General features: G+C 37.8%; 1 protein-coding gene and 1 non-coding gene across 4 annotated transcripts in view; both read left to right on the top strand.

The window, feature by feature from the left end:
• Nucleotides 1-20,776, top strand: part of aralar1 (calcium-binding mitochondrial carrier protein aralar1) — a 335,053-nt gene that overhangs the window by 240,003 nt on the left and 74,274 nt on the right. For all 3 annotated transcript variants that reach the window (XM_067105476.1, XM_067105478.1, XM_067105477.1), the window contains 3 exons: nucleotides 9,265-9,408; nucleotides 16,357-16,492; nucleotides 16,829-16,990. In XM_067105476.1, the coding sequence (XP_066961577.1) occupies nucleotides 9,265-9,408; nucleotides 16,357-16,492; nucleotides 16,829-16,990 (442 nt within the window). The remainder of the gene's footprint in view (nucleotides 1-9,264; nucleotides 9,409-16,356; nucleotides 16,493-16,828; nucleotides 16,991-20,776) is intronic.
• LOC136839870 (U6 spliceosomal RNA) lies at nucleotides 20,060-20,164 on the top strand. Its single transcript, XR_010853476.1, has one exon. It is a non-coding gene; the product is annotated as a U6 spliceosomal RNA (small nuclear RNA).

Below are 20,776 nucleotides of genomic sequence, written 5' to 3'. Positions count from 1 at the left end.
GTTTCTTTCAGATACCAAATCCTTAGCCTCAGTTTTTAATATCAGAAGACATTTAATTTTCTCTTCTCACATTTTTCAGCACTTTCATTAATCATTTTATTGCCATACTTTTGTAGACAAGGAAATACGCTGTCAGGATTGAGAGGGGCTCCATGCTGTGCATGACGAGTCCTACCTAAGCTACCTACATTACTCTTACCTTCTCTGTAACTGCTCTCAGTCATCTTCATTGTCCTTTCTAGCAGCTGCATTTTTCATTCATTGTTCTGTCATTGTTATTGTCATTTTTTATCAGTGTTTCTTTTCTAAACTGTGGGTTACTGTGAGGTTTCCTTTTTATTATGATATTCAGGTATTTTTAGCATTTTTTCATGATGCTAATTGCCATGTACTGTATCACTCAGTTCAGTCTGTTTTTAGTTTTTCCTGCAGGGTTGGGGTATCTTGTAGTTTTGTGATGGGATGGACAATACAGTACGTACAGACTCTCCTTTACTTATGAACTGTCAGAGATACAAACAGCCATGATCGTAAATTAAAATCTGTTCAGAGCGCTCCGTCCACTACCCTGTAAGTCCAAATTTTGTATTGCACACCTTTGCTTAGTTACAATTTCTGCTGCTACCACGCCGAACAGCACCGTAGCTGACGCCAATATGCCAGTGCGCCATCCCAGACTCCCAAGCCTATGCAAGTGCTAAGACATGATCTCTTGTGCTCCGAGTAATTCTTGTGATTTTATTGTGAAATTAGCCCATCCTTTATCTATTATGGTTAATAGCAAGCATAAATCAAGTGAAGGTAGTGGCACTGTTAATAAGCGGCAAGCTATCTCAGTGGAAACAAAGCGGCCATTAGAAAGAAATAAGAAAATGATGAAAACATGGTTAAGGCAGTACGCCATTGTAATATGAATTGCTCGATTATCGGCACAATTTTTAAGAACAAAGATAGAATTATGGAAATCATAAAAAGTGCTGTGCCAATGCAGTCAACAATTATAAGTAAGAGAAGGGGGAGGGTGGTAGAAGAAATGTAAAAACTTGTGGGTATCTGGATGGAACACCAGAGACAAAGATGTTTACCGCTTAGCCTCATGCTGATTCAGGAAAAGGCTAAAAGCCTTTTTGATGACTTGAAGGCTAAGGCTGGTGAAAGTGCCAAAGATGAAACACTTGCTGCAAGTCATGGATGGTTTCTTTGTTTCAAAAAACATGCTAACTTGCATCACATGTCTGTTACTGGTATGTTAGCAAGTGCTGACAAAGAAGCAACCAAAAAATTTCCTGAGATAGTGAAGGAATTGATAAGAAAGGTTATACCCCTCAGCAAATTTTTAATATTGACGAGACAGGCCTTTTCTGGAAAAAAATGTCGGAAAAAGTGTACATCAGCCGTGAAGAGAAGACGATGCCAGGATTTAAGACAGTGAAGGATAGGCAAACTTTACTGCTGGGTGGCAACGCATTGGGAGGCTCAAAGCTAATACCTCTCCCTGTATATTGCACAGCAAATCCACGGGCACTGAAATATATCACAAGAAGAGTCTCTACCCATAATCTGGATGTCCAGTAACAAAGGCTGGGTTACTCTTGGTGTATTTGAAGACTGGCTTTTTCATTACTATGTTCCTGAAGTCAAGCTGTACCCTGCAAGAATGGGATTCCTTTTAAGATTCCCTTAATTTTGGATAATGCCCCTGGTCACCCACCACACTTAGATGATTTCTGTTCAGATGTTGAAATTGTTTATTTACCCCCTAACACAACTTCACTCCACTCATTCAGCCAATGGACCAAGGTGTAATAGCAAATTTCAAGAAATATTACACTTGCCGTACATACTGGCAAGCATTGAAGGAGATAAATGACCCAGGTATGACCTTATGTGACTTCTGGAAGGGTTACAATATTTACAATTGTACAATGAATATTCATGCTGCATAGTGTGAGGTGAGTGACATAAACATGAATGGGGCATGGAATGCTTTATGCCATCAGTTTGTTAACAATTTCAAGGGATTTAATCAAGAAGAGGAGGCAAAGGGAATCATTAATAGTCTCGTTGACATAAGTGAAAAGTTACAGCTTGACTTTGGGGAAGAGGACTCTGAAGAGCTAATTGAGAGTCATTCAGAGGAGTTGATAAATGAGGATTTAATGGAACTGGAAGAAATGCAAGGAACAGATGAAGATGAAGAAGAAGAACTTGTCCCTTTAAAGAAGTCTGCAACAAAATTGATGGCCGAGGGGTTTTCTCTTATAGAAAAAGCTTTGACTATTTTTGAGAATCAGGACCCAAATGTTGAGAGATTCCCAAAAGTAGCAACAACCATCAGCGATGATATCCAGTGTTATTGTATCATATGCTATGGAAAGAAAAGACAAACAGTGCAAACTTCCTTAGATAAATTCTTTAAACCAGTGCCTTCAACCTCAACAGCCTATGAATTGAAGAAGAAAGTGATGCTGAAGAAATCCTTGCCGAAGCAATCCTTCCTAAAGAAAGTGATGCAGAAGAAAGTAATGCCAAAGAAATCCTTCCCAAAGAAGACATTGATGTTGATGGCCCACCACCCCTATAATTCCACACTGCCTCTCCTCCTTTCATTATCCATCGCATCAAGCCTACAACACCAGTTTCAAAGGTAAGAAAAACAACTGCACTTTACTGTATTATTATCATAATTTTCACAATGTATTTAGGTTTTATGTGTTATCTGTATTAGTAAAGTATTCTATAAATTGTACTATTATCATAACAATTTAGTACTTATTGTATTTAGGTTTTATATATTTGTATTAGTAAAGGGTTCTATAAATTGTACTACTATCATCACAATTTAGAACATATTTACATTTTATATATCATTCATGTTAGTAAAATACAGTACAGTACTAGGATTGTTTTTAGTATAAAGAAACATAAATAGTACTGTACGTATTGACTTTGCATATGTCAAGTTGGACTTGTGAACAAATCAAGATATTAACACCCGATCGGAATGTAACTTGTCCGTAAGAAGAGGAGCGTCTAGTTTTCCATGGGTAATTCTTACTCTATTCGGTTTTGTTTTTATTTCGAAGTTTTAGGAACTTTATTTCCTTTGGCCTGGTAACCTTTTACCTTGTGGCGGCTCTCAGTTACAGTACTTTGTGATTTTTCTTAATTTGTCAATATTGTGATTTTTTATGATTATTATATGATTTGTGCATAGCCACATGTAATTTTCTTTGTAACTATAAACATTGCTTAAATGAATGAAGGCTGGAGAATGCTTACACTATTTAGACCTGTTCTTTTTTACTTTGCACTGTTGATATTCATCATCCGTGTTCTTCCTGTGTCAGTCACTGTATTCTCCTCAGTTGATGTGTGAGACATGCATTGACTGGTCAGTGGATCATTGGTGCAACTTCACCCTGAAGAGGTTGCATAAACATCATACCTGAAGCCTTCTGTGGATGTTCCTTCAGATATCTCCATTTGCTAGGCATGCATCCATGTTTCCATCTCTTGTGTCATCTGTTAAAAGAACAACTTTATGGACTTCTTTCATAAAGTGTATCCTGTTTTTGTTGAGAAAAAGATGGAACTAAACTCTCTTGCCTGTTAAACTTTTCGTGATGCTTTGCTTGCTGACCTGCTTGTAGAAATTACACACCTATCACGTGCTGCGGTTGCTTCTTGTACCCTCTGACTTCTGAATGGGATGTTTCATCCATGCCTTCTGCATCTGCTGTTTCCCCAGTAGTTTCCTTCAAGCTTACAATTTTGTAGTCCTGCCTCCGCCTTTCTTAGTGTCTCCCCCTGTTCCTCCAGTCATTAGCACCAATATATCAGAGAAATCTGTGTGCTTTGCCTTCCTAGATCACCTACAATAACAGGTGTTTTCTGCTGTGCAGGGAACCATACAGGAAGAGTTAGTGTTGGCCATTGATTCATCACTCAGTGCTCTTTAACCTTCAGAATATTTCTCGTCCAGTATTCTGTGTACCCTTCCAAATGGACAAAGTGAAACTCATCTTGGGACAGAGGGCTTTTGGTGGAAGATCTAATGCAGAAATGGTTAAGAATCTTTGTACTCTTCCAGACGAGTTCTCCTTTCCTGAAATGATGGACTGCATTAGTGGTATTTTTAGTCTTGGTCCTTCAGAGCATTGTTAGGGGGCTTCAGTTACAGAATTTTGCTAGGATGATGAAGAATCTTCTGTTCATGTTTATGGTTTGCCCATGGCAAAAGCCATCAAGGACATGTTACTTAACGTGGAGGTCAAGGCACAGGTTGCAGTTACAATCCTCCTATTAGGGCTCTTCTCCTTCACCAAGGACACACTGGCTTTAAGTTGTGTGCGGAGGTGAATTCATAAGAGGGGTTTTGCAGAGCAGGGTCTGCCCTTGTGAATGGCAGGAATGGATCTGTCGTGATACCAGGAATCTTGTGTGGAAAATGCCAAATCTCTGGAGGTCACTACCGAGGCCTCCATTCTCCATATTCCATTCACACTGTATCTCCTGACAAACATCCTGCTTATGAAGAGGGCTACTGATTCCATGGACCTCGAAAACCTTCTGTCTCCTATGGATATCTACATAGCCAAACTATAGGATCCTTTTCTTTTCATGCAGCCTCTGGTTAAGGAATGTGAAGAGAAACTGACATTCACAGCTACCAGGCCAGCTTTTTTTAATGTGGGTAACTTCCCTGGCCTTGACACCCACCTTGAATTCTGTTTCAGCTTGCAGGCCGCCATACCATCAGAAGCTTTATATCACCCAATGTCCAAGGCAGTTCACTTTGCAATGCCATCATTCATCACACGCTCCTCAGAAGTTGTTCCAGTTGAAGTGTTTGTGTTCACCCTTTAGACTCAGCTGTGAAGGCCAAACACCAAGCAAGTTACCAGGTAGAGGAAGAAAGCATAGGTGAGACTCCTCTTCCCTTCAGACATTGTATCCCTTGGTGAGTCCTTGTTTCTAGAAACACTTGAGTGCTTGGGGGTATATAGGTAGGGAACCCTAGGTCATCAGTTACCTTCACAGTGGATATTGCCTTGACACCTTTTCCTCCAGCAGCGAGAGGTTTCAGGAAGTCACTGTAAAATTCAGGTTGATCATGGAGTGAGTTGCTGGGTTTCTAGTCTCTCTGTATTCCCAAAGGTATCTATATGCTGGAAATCAATTGTAGTCCTCATACAGCTCAGGAAGTTAATTTATTGACTTTTTTCAAGTTGGAGATGGTGGAGTCCACATGTACTGTAGGTCAGTATGGAGGTAAGACTTTATGGTTTTCATTGAATTGCCACATTCCCATACAACAGTCCTCAAGGAAGCTCCTGCAGTTCATGTGGGAAGGGAGCGTCTACTAATTTTACATCCTCTCCTTTGGGCTGTCGATGTACAACAAGATTTTCCAAGAATTTTGGCTCTGTTAACCTTTGGGAATACAAACAAACTGGGGAAAATCCAATCTGACCCTTCCTATAAACGTAACTTACTTTGGGTGGTAATTGACAGTGAAAGGGAAGTAACTGGGATTGTAAGGACAGACTTTGTAAATTGGCATTGACCATTTCATAGTTTCTATGTCACCATCAGTTCCTGATAAGGCCTTTATTATCTCTGTAAAAGCTAGTGCCATGTAGCTGCATCAGGGTTCAATCCCTTCAGCTTCAGCTCTCCGATTCTCGGAGGGCATTGTAGTTGGCCAAGGATTTCCCTGTGACAAATGATGTGTTGTTGGAAAGTGTTACTCTGAAACCAAGTGTCCCTTACTTGGTGGTTTACCATCTATAGCAGAGAGTTCCACTGGTTCCTCCAAATCTGGAAATTCTCATAGGCATCAACTTTGGGCTGGGGGTGTCCATGTCCTAAACCACCAAGTAAGGGACACTTGGTTTCAGAGTAACGCTTTCCACACATCTACTTCTTAGAGCTTGGGCTGTTTTATCTAGGTCCCAGGTATTCAAGACATCATTGGACGGCTGGACAGTTGAAGTCATATCTGACAACTCGATGAGTATGTCATAATAGACAAACCAAGGAGGTGCTTATTCCGAGTTGGTGCATGAGTTGGGAATAGATATTTCATGGCCATGGTCACTTCAGAAGCCCAGAACATGGTTGCTGACACCTTAGGTATGATGTTTCAAGTTCTTTCAGAAAGGTTGATGATCATGTTTGCAGTGCTTTTGTGAAAGTAATAGCAGACTCCACTTATCAGTATGTTCACAACATCCCAGGACAATAAACTGCCAGAGTTATTGTTCTTTCTAGCCAGATCCAGGAGCCAGGTCTTGTAGAAGTAGCAAATATTGTCAAATACTTGGTTGATTTTCATTGCTCCCCTCTTGCTCCAGCAATCATAGTTTACTGAGATTCAGGACATCATTGGAAGGATGGACAATTGAAGTCATATCTGACAACACAACGAGCATTTCACACTAGATGAACTGAGGAGGTGCTCATTCCGAGTTTCTGCTTGAGTTAGCATTAGAAATCCTGTGACCAGGGTCATTTCAAGAACCCAGAACAGGGTTGTTGATACCTTAGGTATGATGTTCCAAGATCTTCTTCCAGAAAGGTTGATGAACATGTTTGCAAAGCCTTTTTGGCAGTTATAGCCGACTCCACTCATCAGTCTATTCACAAAATCCCAGGACAATAAACTGCCAGAGTTATTGTTCTCCCCAGCCAGATCCAGAAGCCTGGAAGATGGACATCATCAGGCAGGTCTTAGAGACAGCAAATATTGTCAAATACCTGGTTGATTTTCGTTACTCCACTCTTGTCCCAGCACTAGTGGTTTACTAAGATTCTGGAAATATTACACTTGCCATAAAAAATGTTACATGATGTGTGAATGCATATAATTTATATATATATATATATATATATATATATATATATATATATATATATATATATATAGCCTAAAAAATCCCCTATATCCTATGTAAAAAATCCCCTCAATGTAATAATGTAGGCTCAAAATTTAAGAATTTTGGCCGAAATTATACATGAAACGTCACGTAGATGTTGTAGCCTAGCCTAACATTTGGTGTTATCCTAATAACCTATTAAAAACCAAAGTTTATAATAATTATTTATCATTATCACACTTACCATCACTGCAATTACTACTGCTAGTATTATAATCAATATCTACGTTGTTATTATCGATATTTTCATTAAAACGTGTTAATATCATTATTGTCGTCTACAGCGGATCGCCGCATTCCACATTTACAGACTTACAGTACGTGTGCTGCCACCTATTGGTGATTATCTCGAGAGCTTTACGGATAACAAGGCTTCGTTCAGTTGGTAGTTGGCAATTCCTGCCAACATTCTCTTTACGCATAACAACATGGCTTCGATCAATTGGTGGTTGACAATTCCTGCTACCATTCTCTTTAGGTATAATAACAAGGCTTCGTTGAGTTGATACTTGGTAACTCGTGCTAGCATTCTCTTTTAAGAATAATAACATGGCTTTGTTCAGTTGCTGACGAGACTCGAGCCGTTACATAGGAAACATTTTTATTTATTGGATTTTACTCCTGCAAATATGGATACGGGAAGCAAGAGGCAAAGTTACACTATTCGCTACAAACTTCAAGTTATAGAATATGCTAAAGAATTGTACATCACCAACGTTGTCTGCACGCTTACAAACGATGGTGCTGCCACCTAACGGTATTCATATCAAGCCAAGAGGCAGCTTTCAGCTGCAGTGATGAAATGTAGTAAAATCCAGAGCTTGATTGCATACTTTTATAATATATAATGGATATATATAACATATATTACCGCTTCGGCGCTAACTCCCGAACGCCGCCGGCATACAGGAGACATTTTTGTAAATAGAGGCTCGGCGTTTAAGGGTTAAGAGAGTGCAATTATTTATCAATTATTATGGAGAGAGAGAGAGAGAGAGAGAGAGAGAGAGAGAGTCCTTACTTGAAATATCAAGTTAAATTATTTATGAATTATTACAGAGAGAGAGAGAGAGAGTCTTACGTTAGATATCAAAAGATGGAAATTCAATATTAAACTAACTTGTAATCAGTTACTGTTTTTTCATTTAAAAGTTAGCTTAATAAATTACCCTTAAAAAAAGAAATAAATGGTTGACATAAGAATAGAGGAGTGTGTGACTCTCTCCTCCATTCCACCGATCTATTATTAGAAGTCTTCTCAACCTCTTTTTAAAAACTTTATTCTCTCACTTTCTCTTCGTTCTGAAATGCTCTATGTCTCTGTTTTAGAACAGCGCATTTACAGTTTGTAAACGGTGAAGAAGGAAGGTAACAGGAAGCGTGCAAAAGATTTGGAAGAGACTCCTGGGGTTGGAGTGTTTATTGATGCCAATGTGGAATTTATGGGATGATCGAGCCAACTCTTTTTGAAAATGTATTGCCAGTGTTGAATGCAAATGGAAGGAAATAGGCTGAAACTTGGTATAAGTGAAATGGGGAAATGGAAATACAAGAAATTGGAAGTTGTATAAATGTTAGCATGGTTGAAAGGATGGGTCATAGCATTTTAAGATGACTTAGTCATATGAAAAGGATTCAGGATGTTAGGTTGGCCTTGAGTGTATAATATTGAAACTTTGTGAGGAGGAGGAGAAAGCACTGATTAGATGGATTGGAATGGGTATTGGAGATGAAGAGTTTCCCTAATGAGGAAGCTCTGGAGTGTGTGGATGAGAGAAGTGAATGACTCTGCAGTGGAGAGGGGTTTAAAATTTTAGAATATTAGCCCTCTGTTTTAGTGCAAGTGCAAGAGTTGGATAATGGTTGGGATATTTTCTGAAGATTAGCCCTGTTTTGGTACAAGGTTTGGGTAATATTTGGGATGTTTTCTGAACAGTGGGCTCATCCAGGAATTAGCTTCTAAGTATGAATTTGACTGTGACCTTTGTCTCACATTTTTTAACACACCCCCTGTTAAGGAAAACAGTTTCAGTTTTAAAAAAAAAACTTTATATGTAAAAAGTACAGGTCACATTTACCTTGAACATGTATTTTCACTAGCCACTGTGACCTCTGTTATTATTGATTTCCTCGCATTTTTTTACTATGCTTTCCACTGAAAGCATTAAATCCAAGGGAAATAAATGAACAAACTCTCCCTTCCCAGGTGGTATTTTGACAACTAATAACTTAATGTCATTTCATACTGTAAAATAGGACTTGACAATATTCATATGTAAAACAAAGAATAACTGTGTGCATACAAAATTTTCTTTATTTTTAGGCTGGTGCTTCTCAGGTTGTATTCACTAATCCACTAGAGATTGTCAAAATTCGCTTACAAGTGGCTGGTGAGATTGCGTCTGCTGGACAGAAGATATCTGCAGTAAATGTAATAAAGGAACTTGGATTTCTTGGATTATACAAGGTTTGTGAATTCACAGCTAACATTATTTTGTCTATGGATTAATAGATATGATATTTTTTATTCCCTGATATCATTCGTAATTACGTGAAATAAATAGAATATACTTATAATTTTGTATGCGCTGCTAAGCTCAAAGCATAGTGTGGCAAGGTTGGCAGTGCTGCCAAACCAACTCGCATAACTTGCTAAAAGAAGTGGTCATCGTAATTACCTCTACAACTTTAACAATACTGTAGACCTAGTAGGCTCAACATTCCTAAAAAAATTTTTGAAGTAGAAATATGAATTACAGATAACTTTCTTAGAAATTTGGAATCTTGGCTATGTTCAAACTGCCCATATTTTGCACTAATGATGTACATATAGGCCTAATAAAAAAATCTAGGGCTTCTGAGTGCAATACAGTTTACTAAAGGATTTATTTTGAGAGACTACCCATTCTTTGAATAATAAAAGATGGTGATTCTTCAAATCATATCCAAAAGATAGTTATTGATTTAAGTTCTGCACAACAGATTTTTTTTAAACTAATGAAGAATTTCATTTTGTTAAAAGTCCTTATGCTTGAATTTGGTATGTATAATTGATTCATGAGGAAACCTGAAGTGCGAGAATATGCAGATAACTTAATATGCTTCCCCGCTACAAATTGTCATTATTGAAATGTGAATATTAAGAGTACAGTAATGTTTATTTAGCAATCAAAGAAAACTAACACACCTAGGCCTAGGAACAAAACCTTGGCTTTAACCAAAGTGTAACTGCAAAGGTGAATGTTTGCTAGTAAACCATTATTTTTTATATAAAGAAATATAACAATTTTATCTTTTATGAAAATATAAATATTACTATAATAGATATTGAATAAATATTTTCAAGATCATTTCATTGTCTTTTCTCGTTGTAGACCTATGTTCCAGGTGGCTCATATTGCCGCCACTCAAATGATTGTGTCATACAGGCTACACCCACCTGTTGATATCAATTGATGCGTTTTAGCTACAGTAACACTTTCATATTTATTTCTTTATCTTTTTTTCAGTGTCGAGAGGTAAAAATAATCAAATAGGACTATTTAGAATTGTATGGTTGCAATGCAATTACAGTAATGTGAATTTAATATTTGAACTTAGGTTTGGTGAGGACTTCTTTGTCGAAGGCATCGGCGCTGGATGAATGAAAGTTTTGGAAATGTTTTGTCACTGTTTTTCTGAAATTTGGCTAGATGTAATATTTTCTTACAGTTTTGATGTATATGACGTACTTCGCTCTTATGAAACATATTATGGCCTTATTTTAAGAAAATCGTGTTTTCATGTTGAAATAAGAGATGAATATGCAGCATGTTAATTGCCAGTTAGTGCATTTTGAACTAAATCCTATGCAGTCATGTTGCCTCACTTCTTACCATGGCTGTACATTCTTGTTGTGTATGAATGTCAGGAAATTTGAGCTGTCACATATTCATAGGAGGAAATTGAGGTGACAGACTCATGGTAGCAAGTGGATTTGCTGTGTACACCAAAAGGAACTTAGTTGGTAGAGATATTTATGCATTTTTCATTAGAAAGTCTTCTTAAACTTTTTTACTTTTCTATTTTTATAAAGATGAAAAGATGCAAAAGGTAAAGCATGTGGTAGTTGTTTACTTATCAAAATCAGAAAGACTGGAGGAAAAAAAAAAATTGTAGACTGGGAGAAAAAAAAATTTAGGAAAGATTATCAGATGCTTTGACAGATGTTCTAGGACAAGATTATGAGCTTTAGTTTGGAGAAAGAATTCATGAAAATAACAGTACTGGAATTAAGCTAACGCCAAGGATTGAAGTTGCTCAGCATAATTAAATTAAGAAGCGTAGAACGAGAGAAGCTGATAATAGACAAGAGTGGAGAAGGTGAAAAACAGATTTATTTATTGTGATGTGAAATACAGATGCCCTCCACGACAAGGATTTTTGCTGTTTTACCTGGCGAGGTTTGCTTAACTCAACCTAGGATGATGCAAGCTGATTTGGTAGTGAGGGATATGAGGGTATAAGAAGAGAGGTACATAAAAGAATAAGCAGCAGAACTAAAAAATCAATAAGTCAGAGGGGATTATCAAGAAAAAGTCAGCAAATATAGCAACAAAAAGTGGCTGTAGGAAACTTCTGAAAGAAGGCATAGAAAATACAGAGGAGTACACTGGAACACTGGGGAAGGGATAGAAAAATACATATTGGTGGAATCAGTATCTACAAAGGGCATTTTATGAGAAGAAGAAAGCCTTGAAGCTCTAGCATAAGACAGGCCATGAAAAGAATAAAGATGAATACAAGAAGAGGAGAAATGGTTTAAGGAAGGTAGAAAGATTAAAGAAGAGGGGTTGGAAGCAGAATCTCACCACAACAGAGGGACGCGAGAAAGTATTACGATAGCGAAATGGGCGAGGAAAGATGAAAAAGATGTAATATGAAAATAGAGAAATTAAAGTTGAAGAGAAAGAAATACTGGAATGACTGAAGAAGTATTTTGAAAAGTTGGCGTGATAAAGGAAACATAATATAACAACAGAGGCATTAAAAGGGTTTTAGAAAGCTTAGAATGTAAAAGCTTCTGAACCACCAGGAGGAACAATCAGTTTCATACAAGCAGCAGGAGACCCAGTCATCATTGAGCACACTAGAATAAATCAAAACCTGGCTAAGGAAGAGATAAGAAGAGAAGATTGGAAAAAGTTTTACTGTAATGGTACCCAGATGAAATGGGATTGCACTGCACTGTAAAAATTATAGAGGAATAGTATTGCTGAGCATGCTATGACAATATGAGTGGTGCTAGATGAAAGGCTCAGAAAAATGTTGAAAATTGATCATTTGGATTTCTGCCAGAGGTCAACAACAGAGGTGTTCTTGAAGCTGATACAAGAAAACTGCAATGCAAAGAGTTGATTATACCACATGTTTGTGGTTCTTGAGAAGATATTTTACGAGACAACAAAACAAACAAATAAATGGGCATTGTATAGGAAGAGTTTACTGGAAAAATTCAATAAGTTTTTTTATTATCTTACTATACCAGAACACAAGATCTACTATACCAGAACACAAGATCTGGAGTCAAGACAGTGGCAGTTTTATCAGAAGACTGAAATAAATGTTGGTGCCCATCACGGATCAAATCTGGGCCCTTTGTTGTGTAACATGCAAGTGATGGATGTGGATGTTACAAAGGATTGCAGATAAGGAGGCACCTAGGAGATGCTAAATACAGGTGACCTTGTGCTAACAGCAGAATATGAGGAAAAAAGGTGGGAAGAGTGGAATGGAAAGAACAAGTCTGAAAATCATCATAAGCAAGACAAAGATAATGGTGAGAAGAAAGGAGCAAAGGCAAAAAGTAGTAAAGAAAGTAGCCATATGGCTGCTATGGGAAAAGTGTGGGAATTGAGTAATGTGTAACAAATGTTAAGGGTAGTGTCATAAGAGAAACTCAGGATTGTATAATATACATAAAATAAGAGATAGTACTTAAATGCATCAGAAACAAATGGTGGAAGAGGAGGAATTGAAGAACCTTGTTTTGTTAGATGGCTAGGTTTTAGAAGAGGTAAAATAGTTCTGCTATCTTGGGAACATATGGGAAACTTCTATAACATAGTCATGACATATGTTTCTCAGTAACTCAAAAGCAATAAATAAAATGATGTTTAAGTGACACTGATACTTTTAAGCCAAATGAACTCCCAGCCCATAATCACACCAAGGTCACGTTGCCAACCTGACTTTGAGAAGGATTAAAAGTCTACTGCTGCTCATACATACATATACCTGTTGAATTCAGAGATATTTATTAGAGCTGGAATAGACCCATCCTCACCCTCGTAGCTGAGTGGGCACTTGTTTTTATTGCTTTTTAGGCTGAAATATATATATAGAATTTACTGATCACTTTTTACCAGATTCTTATGTAATTGTAATAGCCACAATGCCCTCTTAACTTCTCGAATTCTTTGTGCTTTTTTGGATGTGCTTGTCACTACAAAGGCTTGGATCCCACTACAGGACATCATAATTGCTTCATATATATTGATCTTGGATCCAAGGCTTTTTAGTAACAAGCATATCCAAAAAAGCACAAAGAATTCGAGAAGTTAAGAGGGCATTGTGGCTATTACAATTACATATGTATCTGGTATGATCAGTAGATTCTATATATATGTATATATTTCAGCCTAAAAAGCAATAAAAACAGTTGCCTTCTTGGCTACGATGGTGAAGATGGGTCTATTCCAGCTCTAATAAATATATCTGAATTTGACAGGTACTATGTATGTATGAGCAGCAGTAAACTTTTGATCCTTCTCCTGGTCAAGTCAGCAATGTGACATTGTGATTATGGGATGCGGGTTTGTTTCTCAGTACCAGACATCATAATTGCTTCATATATCTTGCATTTGGATCCAAGGCTTTGTAATGACAGGTGTATCCAAAAAGCGTGAAGAATTCGAGAAGTTAAGAGGGCATTGTGGCTATTACAATTATATACATATCTGGTAAAAAGTGACCAATAGATTATACTGTATACTGTATATGTTACAGTAAGACTGTGAAACTAAGGATTTCAGTTTTCAGGGACATCATGAAATCATCAGTTTACTTAGAGACATTTGATCCCCAAGGGGTTAGTACTAAACATGGCAAAACAGCGATTCATCTACACTGTTTCACTGTGTTTAGTACTAGGCCCTTGGGGATCAAATGTGTTTCGCTGTGTTTAGTACTAGTCCCTTGGGATCAAATGTCCCTAAGTGAATGGGCAATTTCACAAATTCCCTAAAAAATTTCAGGGATTTAATGAAATCCCTGGTTTCATATTCTTACTGTGACATTATATATATATATATATATAATATACAGAGAGAGAGAGAGAGAGAGAGAGAGAGAGAGAGAGAGAGAGAGAGAGAGAGAGAGAGAGAGAGAGAGAGAGAGGGAGCGCCCTTTGCATAGGACCTGAAGTATTCTTTGTAGGAGGTACAAGGCCACATAAAAAAAATATATATTTTGAAGATGTGTAATATCAGATTATTAAGGTTTATGGTTGAAGTGCAGCAAAAAATTGTATTGCAGATGAGGAAGTTGCTGACAGATGTGGTGGCAAGCAGCTGGAAAATAAACTGGTATCATAAAAATCTGGATAATTTGGAAATGTGATAAGAAATGGGTGAGATACAAAATACACAATATATATATATATATATATATATATATATATATATATATATATATATATATATATATATATATATATATATATATATATATATATATATAATATATATATATATATATATATATATATATATATATATATATATATATATATTATATATATATATATATATATATATATATATATATATATATATATATATATATATATATATATATATATATATATATATATATATATATATATATATATATATATATATATATATATATATATATATATATATATATATATATATATATATATATATATATATATACATATATATATACATATATATATATATATATATATATATATATATATATATATATATATATATATATATATATATATATATATATATATATATATATATATATATATATATATATATATATATATATATATATATATATATATATATATATATATATTATATATAGGAAGGTCTAGCAGATCATGGAAAATGGACATGAGGATATGCACCAGATGGGAATTCAGGCAAAGTGTGTTGAAGACAGTAGAAAGACCTCATGCCACCTGTAACCCGGTAAAGGGAAACTGCTGTGCCTTCACTGTATAAGGAATTACAAATCAAAATTTTCAGCAACCTTAGAGGGCACTGGAAAGACGGAACAAGCATTATATTGCATCATTTCTACTTACCTCTACAACTTACTTCTGGGAAGAAGAATTCTTAAAATGCTTATGAGCCTAGACCCCAGCCTTCTTTTCAACAACTGAGAAAACTCCCTGTAATTTTCACCCTAGTCAGGATTATTACTTTTTGGGAACGAAAAGTGAACTTGGAGAGAGGCAATGCAGGAAAATATTAATCAGGAAGAGAAATATCAAATGGAGCCTTGCAGATCTGATAACAAGGAATTACTTATTCACGTAATAGCATTGTCTACCAGTTACAGACAAATTGTTTTGGCCCCTCTATTTTTGATGTCCCTCCACAAAATTTCAGCTTTGGAAGAAGGATGTTCAACAGCTGTCGTAATCCTGTTAGACCCTGACATCCTATTTCAACAAACTGATGAATTGTCAAGATAAAACATGATAAACAGCTGAGTTAAACCATCGAGAGTAAGGATAGACATATTCCTGAATTTTTAAGATCCCTGGTATTATAGTTTTCCATAGAGAAGTTGACTGTGAAAAGGGGTAGGGGGAAGTCAGTATGATAATTCATAAAATCAACAAGACACTTTTGGAAGTATACAGACCATAAATGTATCACCTTTAACAGTCGTGTTCAAGGTTGCTTTGTTGACTAGCAACTGATTGTTATGTGCCTTTATAGGTTTTATAATTAGTTTTGTTTTCCATGAGGTATATCATTGTGACTGAGAAACCTCAGGGTTTATAAACAGAGAATGTAGTATTATTTAATGATTTAGTTCCTTTTGATGCATGTAGCAGCAAGCTTGTGCATTTCATGTTGATGTTACATGAATTTTAGTGGAGTTTAGATCATGACAAATTTAATGTGAACCCCACGTTTAATGCTTTGGGTGATAATCTATCTGAGTGGTCACTATTATAGCAGTGAATAGCTGTCACTGCTGTAGCAATGAAGGTAGCTCAGCTAGACATCATTTATATTACTCTTGCAATATTGTCTGGCCTATGTTACATATTTCTTCATCCAAGATCTCCATCTACAGCTAGATTTTCATAATTCCACAGGGTGCTCGTGCATGCTTCTTAAGAGACATCCCATTTTCAGCCATCTATTTCCCAGTTTATGCCCATTCAAAACGATTCCTGGCTGATGAAAATGGTTACAATTCACCGGCTACCCTCTTGCTTGCTGGTGCAATTGGTAAGCAATAATAATGTAATGTGTGATTCCTATAAAGTTGATTTTGAAATAACTCTCATTGGAATTGTTGACTAATTTGTGTCAAAGAATGAAATTCTCATTTTGTCATCATTTTATAAGTATTTAAGTTGAAGTGTTGTAAACTGTATGTTTGTTAGCATAGCACTGAATGTTCTAATGAAGTGTATCTCTTGTTGATATCATGGACGTTAAGTAATTCTACAAGTCAGTCACTTGCATAATGTAACATACATGCCCTTCAGAACTGATTGATTTGTGCCTAAATAGAAAGGTTAAAGGGTGATGTGAAATGCTAATGATGATTATATGTTCTAGGTGGTGTACCAGCAGCATCATTGACTACCCCAGCTGATGTAATCAAAACTAGACTTCAGGTTGCTGCCCGAGCTGGGCAAACGACTTACAGTGGTGTATTTGATGCTGCACGGAAAATCTGGAGAGAGGAGGGAGGAAAAGCATTCTGGAAAGGAGCACCTGGTAAGCTGATGTTCAGATTTGTTTTTAGATGTATATTTAAAATTATAGGACTAAACTTTCATATAGTTTTTAGTTTTTATTAAGATGTTAGTTTTAGTAATGAAGTCATTTCTTATCTTATACTAGTATATCTATTGTTTCAAAACCACTTCAGTTCAAGAAACGGCTGAGATGGGGCCACTGAAAACCATTCTGAAACCAGGAGCAAGGTACACTCACTCATCATGCTTGGATAAGAGCAAATCGCTATGTGGTGTTTCTCAATGTAGACTATCCTTGTTACCACAGAAAAAATATATGGGTACACAGAACTCTAAAGAGTTTTCATTATGAAGTTATTTAGGTATAATGTATTTCATTGCACTCAGGGAGGAATATTTTTTATCAGAAATTTGAAATTTAGGCAGGTAAGTTAAGTCAAATGAAATATAAGAATTAGTGTAAGTTAGTGCAAGAATGACTATTGTAAAAGGGTACAGTACTTTGATCCTCAAAAAAGCCATACCACGGCCCTTAATAATCAGTGCATTGTGTGCTATTTCAAGAAAGTGGAAGGACAATATAATAATAATAATGATAATAATAATAATAATAAATAAGAATAATGATAACAATGATAAAAACAGTAGCATACAATTAATTTTTAGCTAGAGACCTTTGGTAGTTACAAAATTCAAGTACAGAATGCTAAATACAAATAAGTGAAAAGGCAAGCCTCAGTAATAATAATGATGATAATATTTTCTGTTAAAAAGAATGGCAGAATTAGTGGAACTGATTTTTATACAAGGGGGGGTGGCGGTACCGGGGTGTCACTCACAGCAAATATAGGCAGCTCCTGATTGGTCTGCTCATTCAGCTCAGGAGTACCTGCAGGCAGCATTCTGAGTGCCACCATTGGGGGAGGAAAGTTTCTTGTGTGGTGTTAAGGCTAGGACTTCCTTTCCAATGTGTAGAGCCTCTAGGAGGCAAAGGCAGCAGTGGTGTGTTGCAGTATTGATAATTCCGATATTAGAAATTATATCACTGTTTTATTTTAATATTACGGTCATTCTTGGTCTCCAGTTATTGGCGGGCTCAGTTATTAGTAATCCGGTTTTATGGCTCTTGTCTAGCGACGAAAATTGGCAATTTTCGGAATAGAAAATCACCGATTTTCTGTTATCGGCGCCTCTGTTAGGTATGTATCGGCACCAATACCCAGTTATCGGCGCTGACAAGCAGTAATCGGCGATTTTCGGTGCCGAAAATTGCCGATTTTTGTCGCTAGACAAGTGCTGTAAAACTGGATCGCCAATAACTGAGCCCACTGATAACTGGGGACTGCCTTACATTGTTCATATCCACAGTTTTGTTCATGAGACTTACCTGCCAGATATATATATAGCTGTATTCTCCGAAGGTCCGACAGAATTTCAAATTCGCGGCACACGCAGTGGCCGGTCAGGTGGTTAGTACCCATTCCCGCCGCTGGGAGGCGGGTATCAGGAACCATTCCCATTTTCTATTCAGATTTTCTCTGTCGCCGGACTGTCAACACCTGTTGTCAGTTCCTCCGCCTTTGGATTTCGAAATTTGTTGTCACTTAAGTATTTTGGTTGTTTTTTGGTATTCGACTGGATCTGTGACTTGGCATACGCTCTTTGTGGACCGTTTTTGATTTTGCTTTTGACTTTTCTTATAATTAAGATGTCTTACCTCTAGCTATCGAGTCTGTAGCTTGGTGAATGTAAGGTGAGGCTATCAAGACTTTGATAGTTCCTCACTCTTTATGTATGATATGTAAGGGTGTTCAATGCTCTATGATAATCGGTAATGAATGTGTGGGATTGTCTGAGGGTGAGTGGAAGAAATATGAAGCCTATATGCTTAAATTGGAGCGTGATAGGCTGAGGAAATCTTCCTCCTAGAGTGCATCCTTAGTTGGACAGTCAGGTTTTCTCCTACTAGTAACCCTGTAGTAATTTATTACTAACCCTGTAGTTTGTTGCTGCAGAAGGTAATTCCCTGGCTCTCGTGTGGAGTCAATGCGTGCTCTTGAAACTAAAGTGAATGCAATTCAAACGCATAGTGTTAGTGCTAGTGCCCTAGTGTTGTGGAGGGGGCGTCAGATCGGCCCTATAATGCCTCTAGGCCTGGACCTCTGTCGAACTCCCAGGACCAGGGAGGGGCATGTCGAAGCCGCATGAGGGTTACGGGGCTTCCCACCGATCTGGCGTCCCTTCGGCAGGTCCTGATGACGCTACCCAGGCTGCCAGGGATCGTGCTCAGGCACGCATCCTGAAGGATTGCTTCGTCCTCCGACACGTCCTCCCGCCACGGGGTTGGAGCTCTCGGTTGGACTCTCGCCCTCTTAAGAGAAGCTTAGAGGAGAGGACGCTTCACGTCCTCTTCCTCTTGACGTTTGTACTCTTCCCGAAAGTTGCGTGGATATTCCTCTGCAGAAGAGAATAAAGTGTTTTTCGAATGATCACTCTACTCGACCCCCTGTCGCTAAGGCAAGGGCTAGAGCTTCTTCCCCTGTGGAAGGAAGCATACGTCTCTCGCCCCCTTCCTTCTCTCAGGTTCAGCCCTTCTCCCGAGAGAGTGGCTTCTCCAACGCGTAAGATTTTGTTGGGTTTGCAACAACAGCTGGATGCTCTCATGAACCTTTCAAGATTCGAATCTGCCTGTTAAGAGGTACAGACTTTCACCTTCGTCTCCCGCTTCGGGAACGATACAGAGCGTCTGTCTTCTAGAGAGTGTTTAGTGGCTTCCTATTCGTCTTCCCCGAGTTGAGGTTTTGGCCTTTTCTCTTGTCTCGCGCCAGGAGCGCGTCTTGCTCTTCGTGCGCTTCTCACGCTTCACGCGCTCCTCACCTTGGCGCCGGGCGCGCCCTAGCCATGACGCCGCGCGCCACGCTGTGACTCTCTTCTAGTACTTGCCACGGAGCCTCTCGCGCGTCACGCCATGACGCTCCGCGCGCTTTCGCCGCCCGTATAGCTTCAAGTCTTGTGTTGACACCGCTCCAGTTGTTCATCATGTCGCACAACTACCCGCCAACATTTGATGTCCTTCTTAATTTAGCCAGTACTTGCTTCGGCAGTACATATACTAATTGGAACGATACAGAGAAGATTAGCATGGCTCTTGCGCAAAGGATGACACGCTAATCGTGAAGCGTTCCACATTTTTTATGTTTACTATACGTACTCTAGTTGACGACTTCTTCGTTCGCGGGAGTTCCCGCCACGTATCGGCGAATCGAAACTACTTTCACCACTCACTCAAGACCCACCAGCTGCGGAAGAACATCCTCTTTCGTCACAGCCTTTGTATGAAGAGAAACTTCTTTCGTCTTCTTCTTCCTCTGATTATCAGACTCTGGCTTTTTCTTAGGGATCTGTTTCCTGAGACTTTTCAACCGTCAGCTCCTCTCTCCACCCCTCGCAGTTGTCTTTGTCTTAAGGGGAGCGTTTGACGAAAAAATCGGAAATAAAATTTTCTGGGATATTTTATATATGGCATCATACATATCCTGACTATCTTCTCAGAAAGTTTTATTTAAAAGTTCGCCACAGTTAGAAGTTATAAACAAAACAGTAACCTATCATAGTCAAATTACATTTTTCATATAATGTAATGATATTGTCAGTATATCGGTGGTAATTTCCTTTTAGCTATGAAATAATATCTAATGCGATCTATGGCAACCCTGTGGACATAGTACGCATCAGCGAAAAGACAGGAATGCCGCAGGGCAGTCAGTGGCAGTCAGTCAGTAGCAGCTCAGAGCTTGACTAAGTA

This window comes from Macrobrachium rosenbergii, chromosome 6 (genome assembly GCF_040412425.1).
Source record: "Macrobrachium rosenbergii isolate ZJJX-2024 chromosome 6, ASM4041242v1, whole genome shotgun sequence".
Taxonomy (NCBI): Eukaryota; Metazoa; Arthropoda; class Malacostraca; order Decapoda; family Palaemonidae; genus Macrobrachium; species Macrobrachium rosenbergii.
The sequence above is the reverse complement of the archived record's forward strand: the minus strand, read 5'-3'. Positions and strand labels throughout refer to the sequence as shown.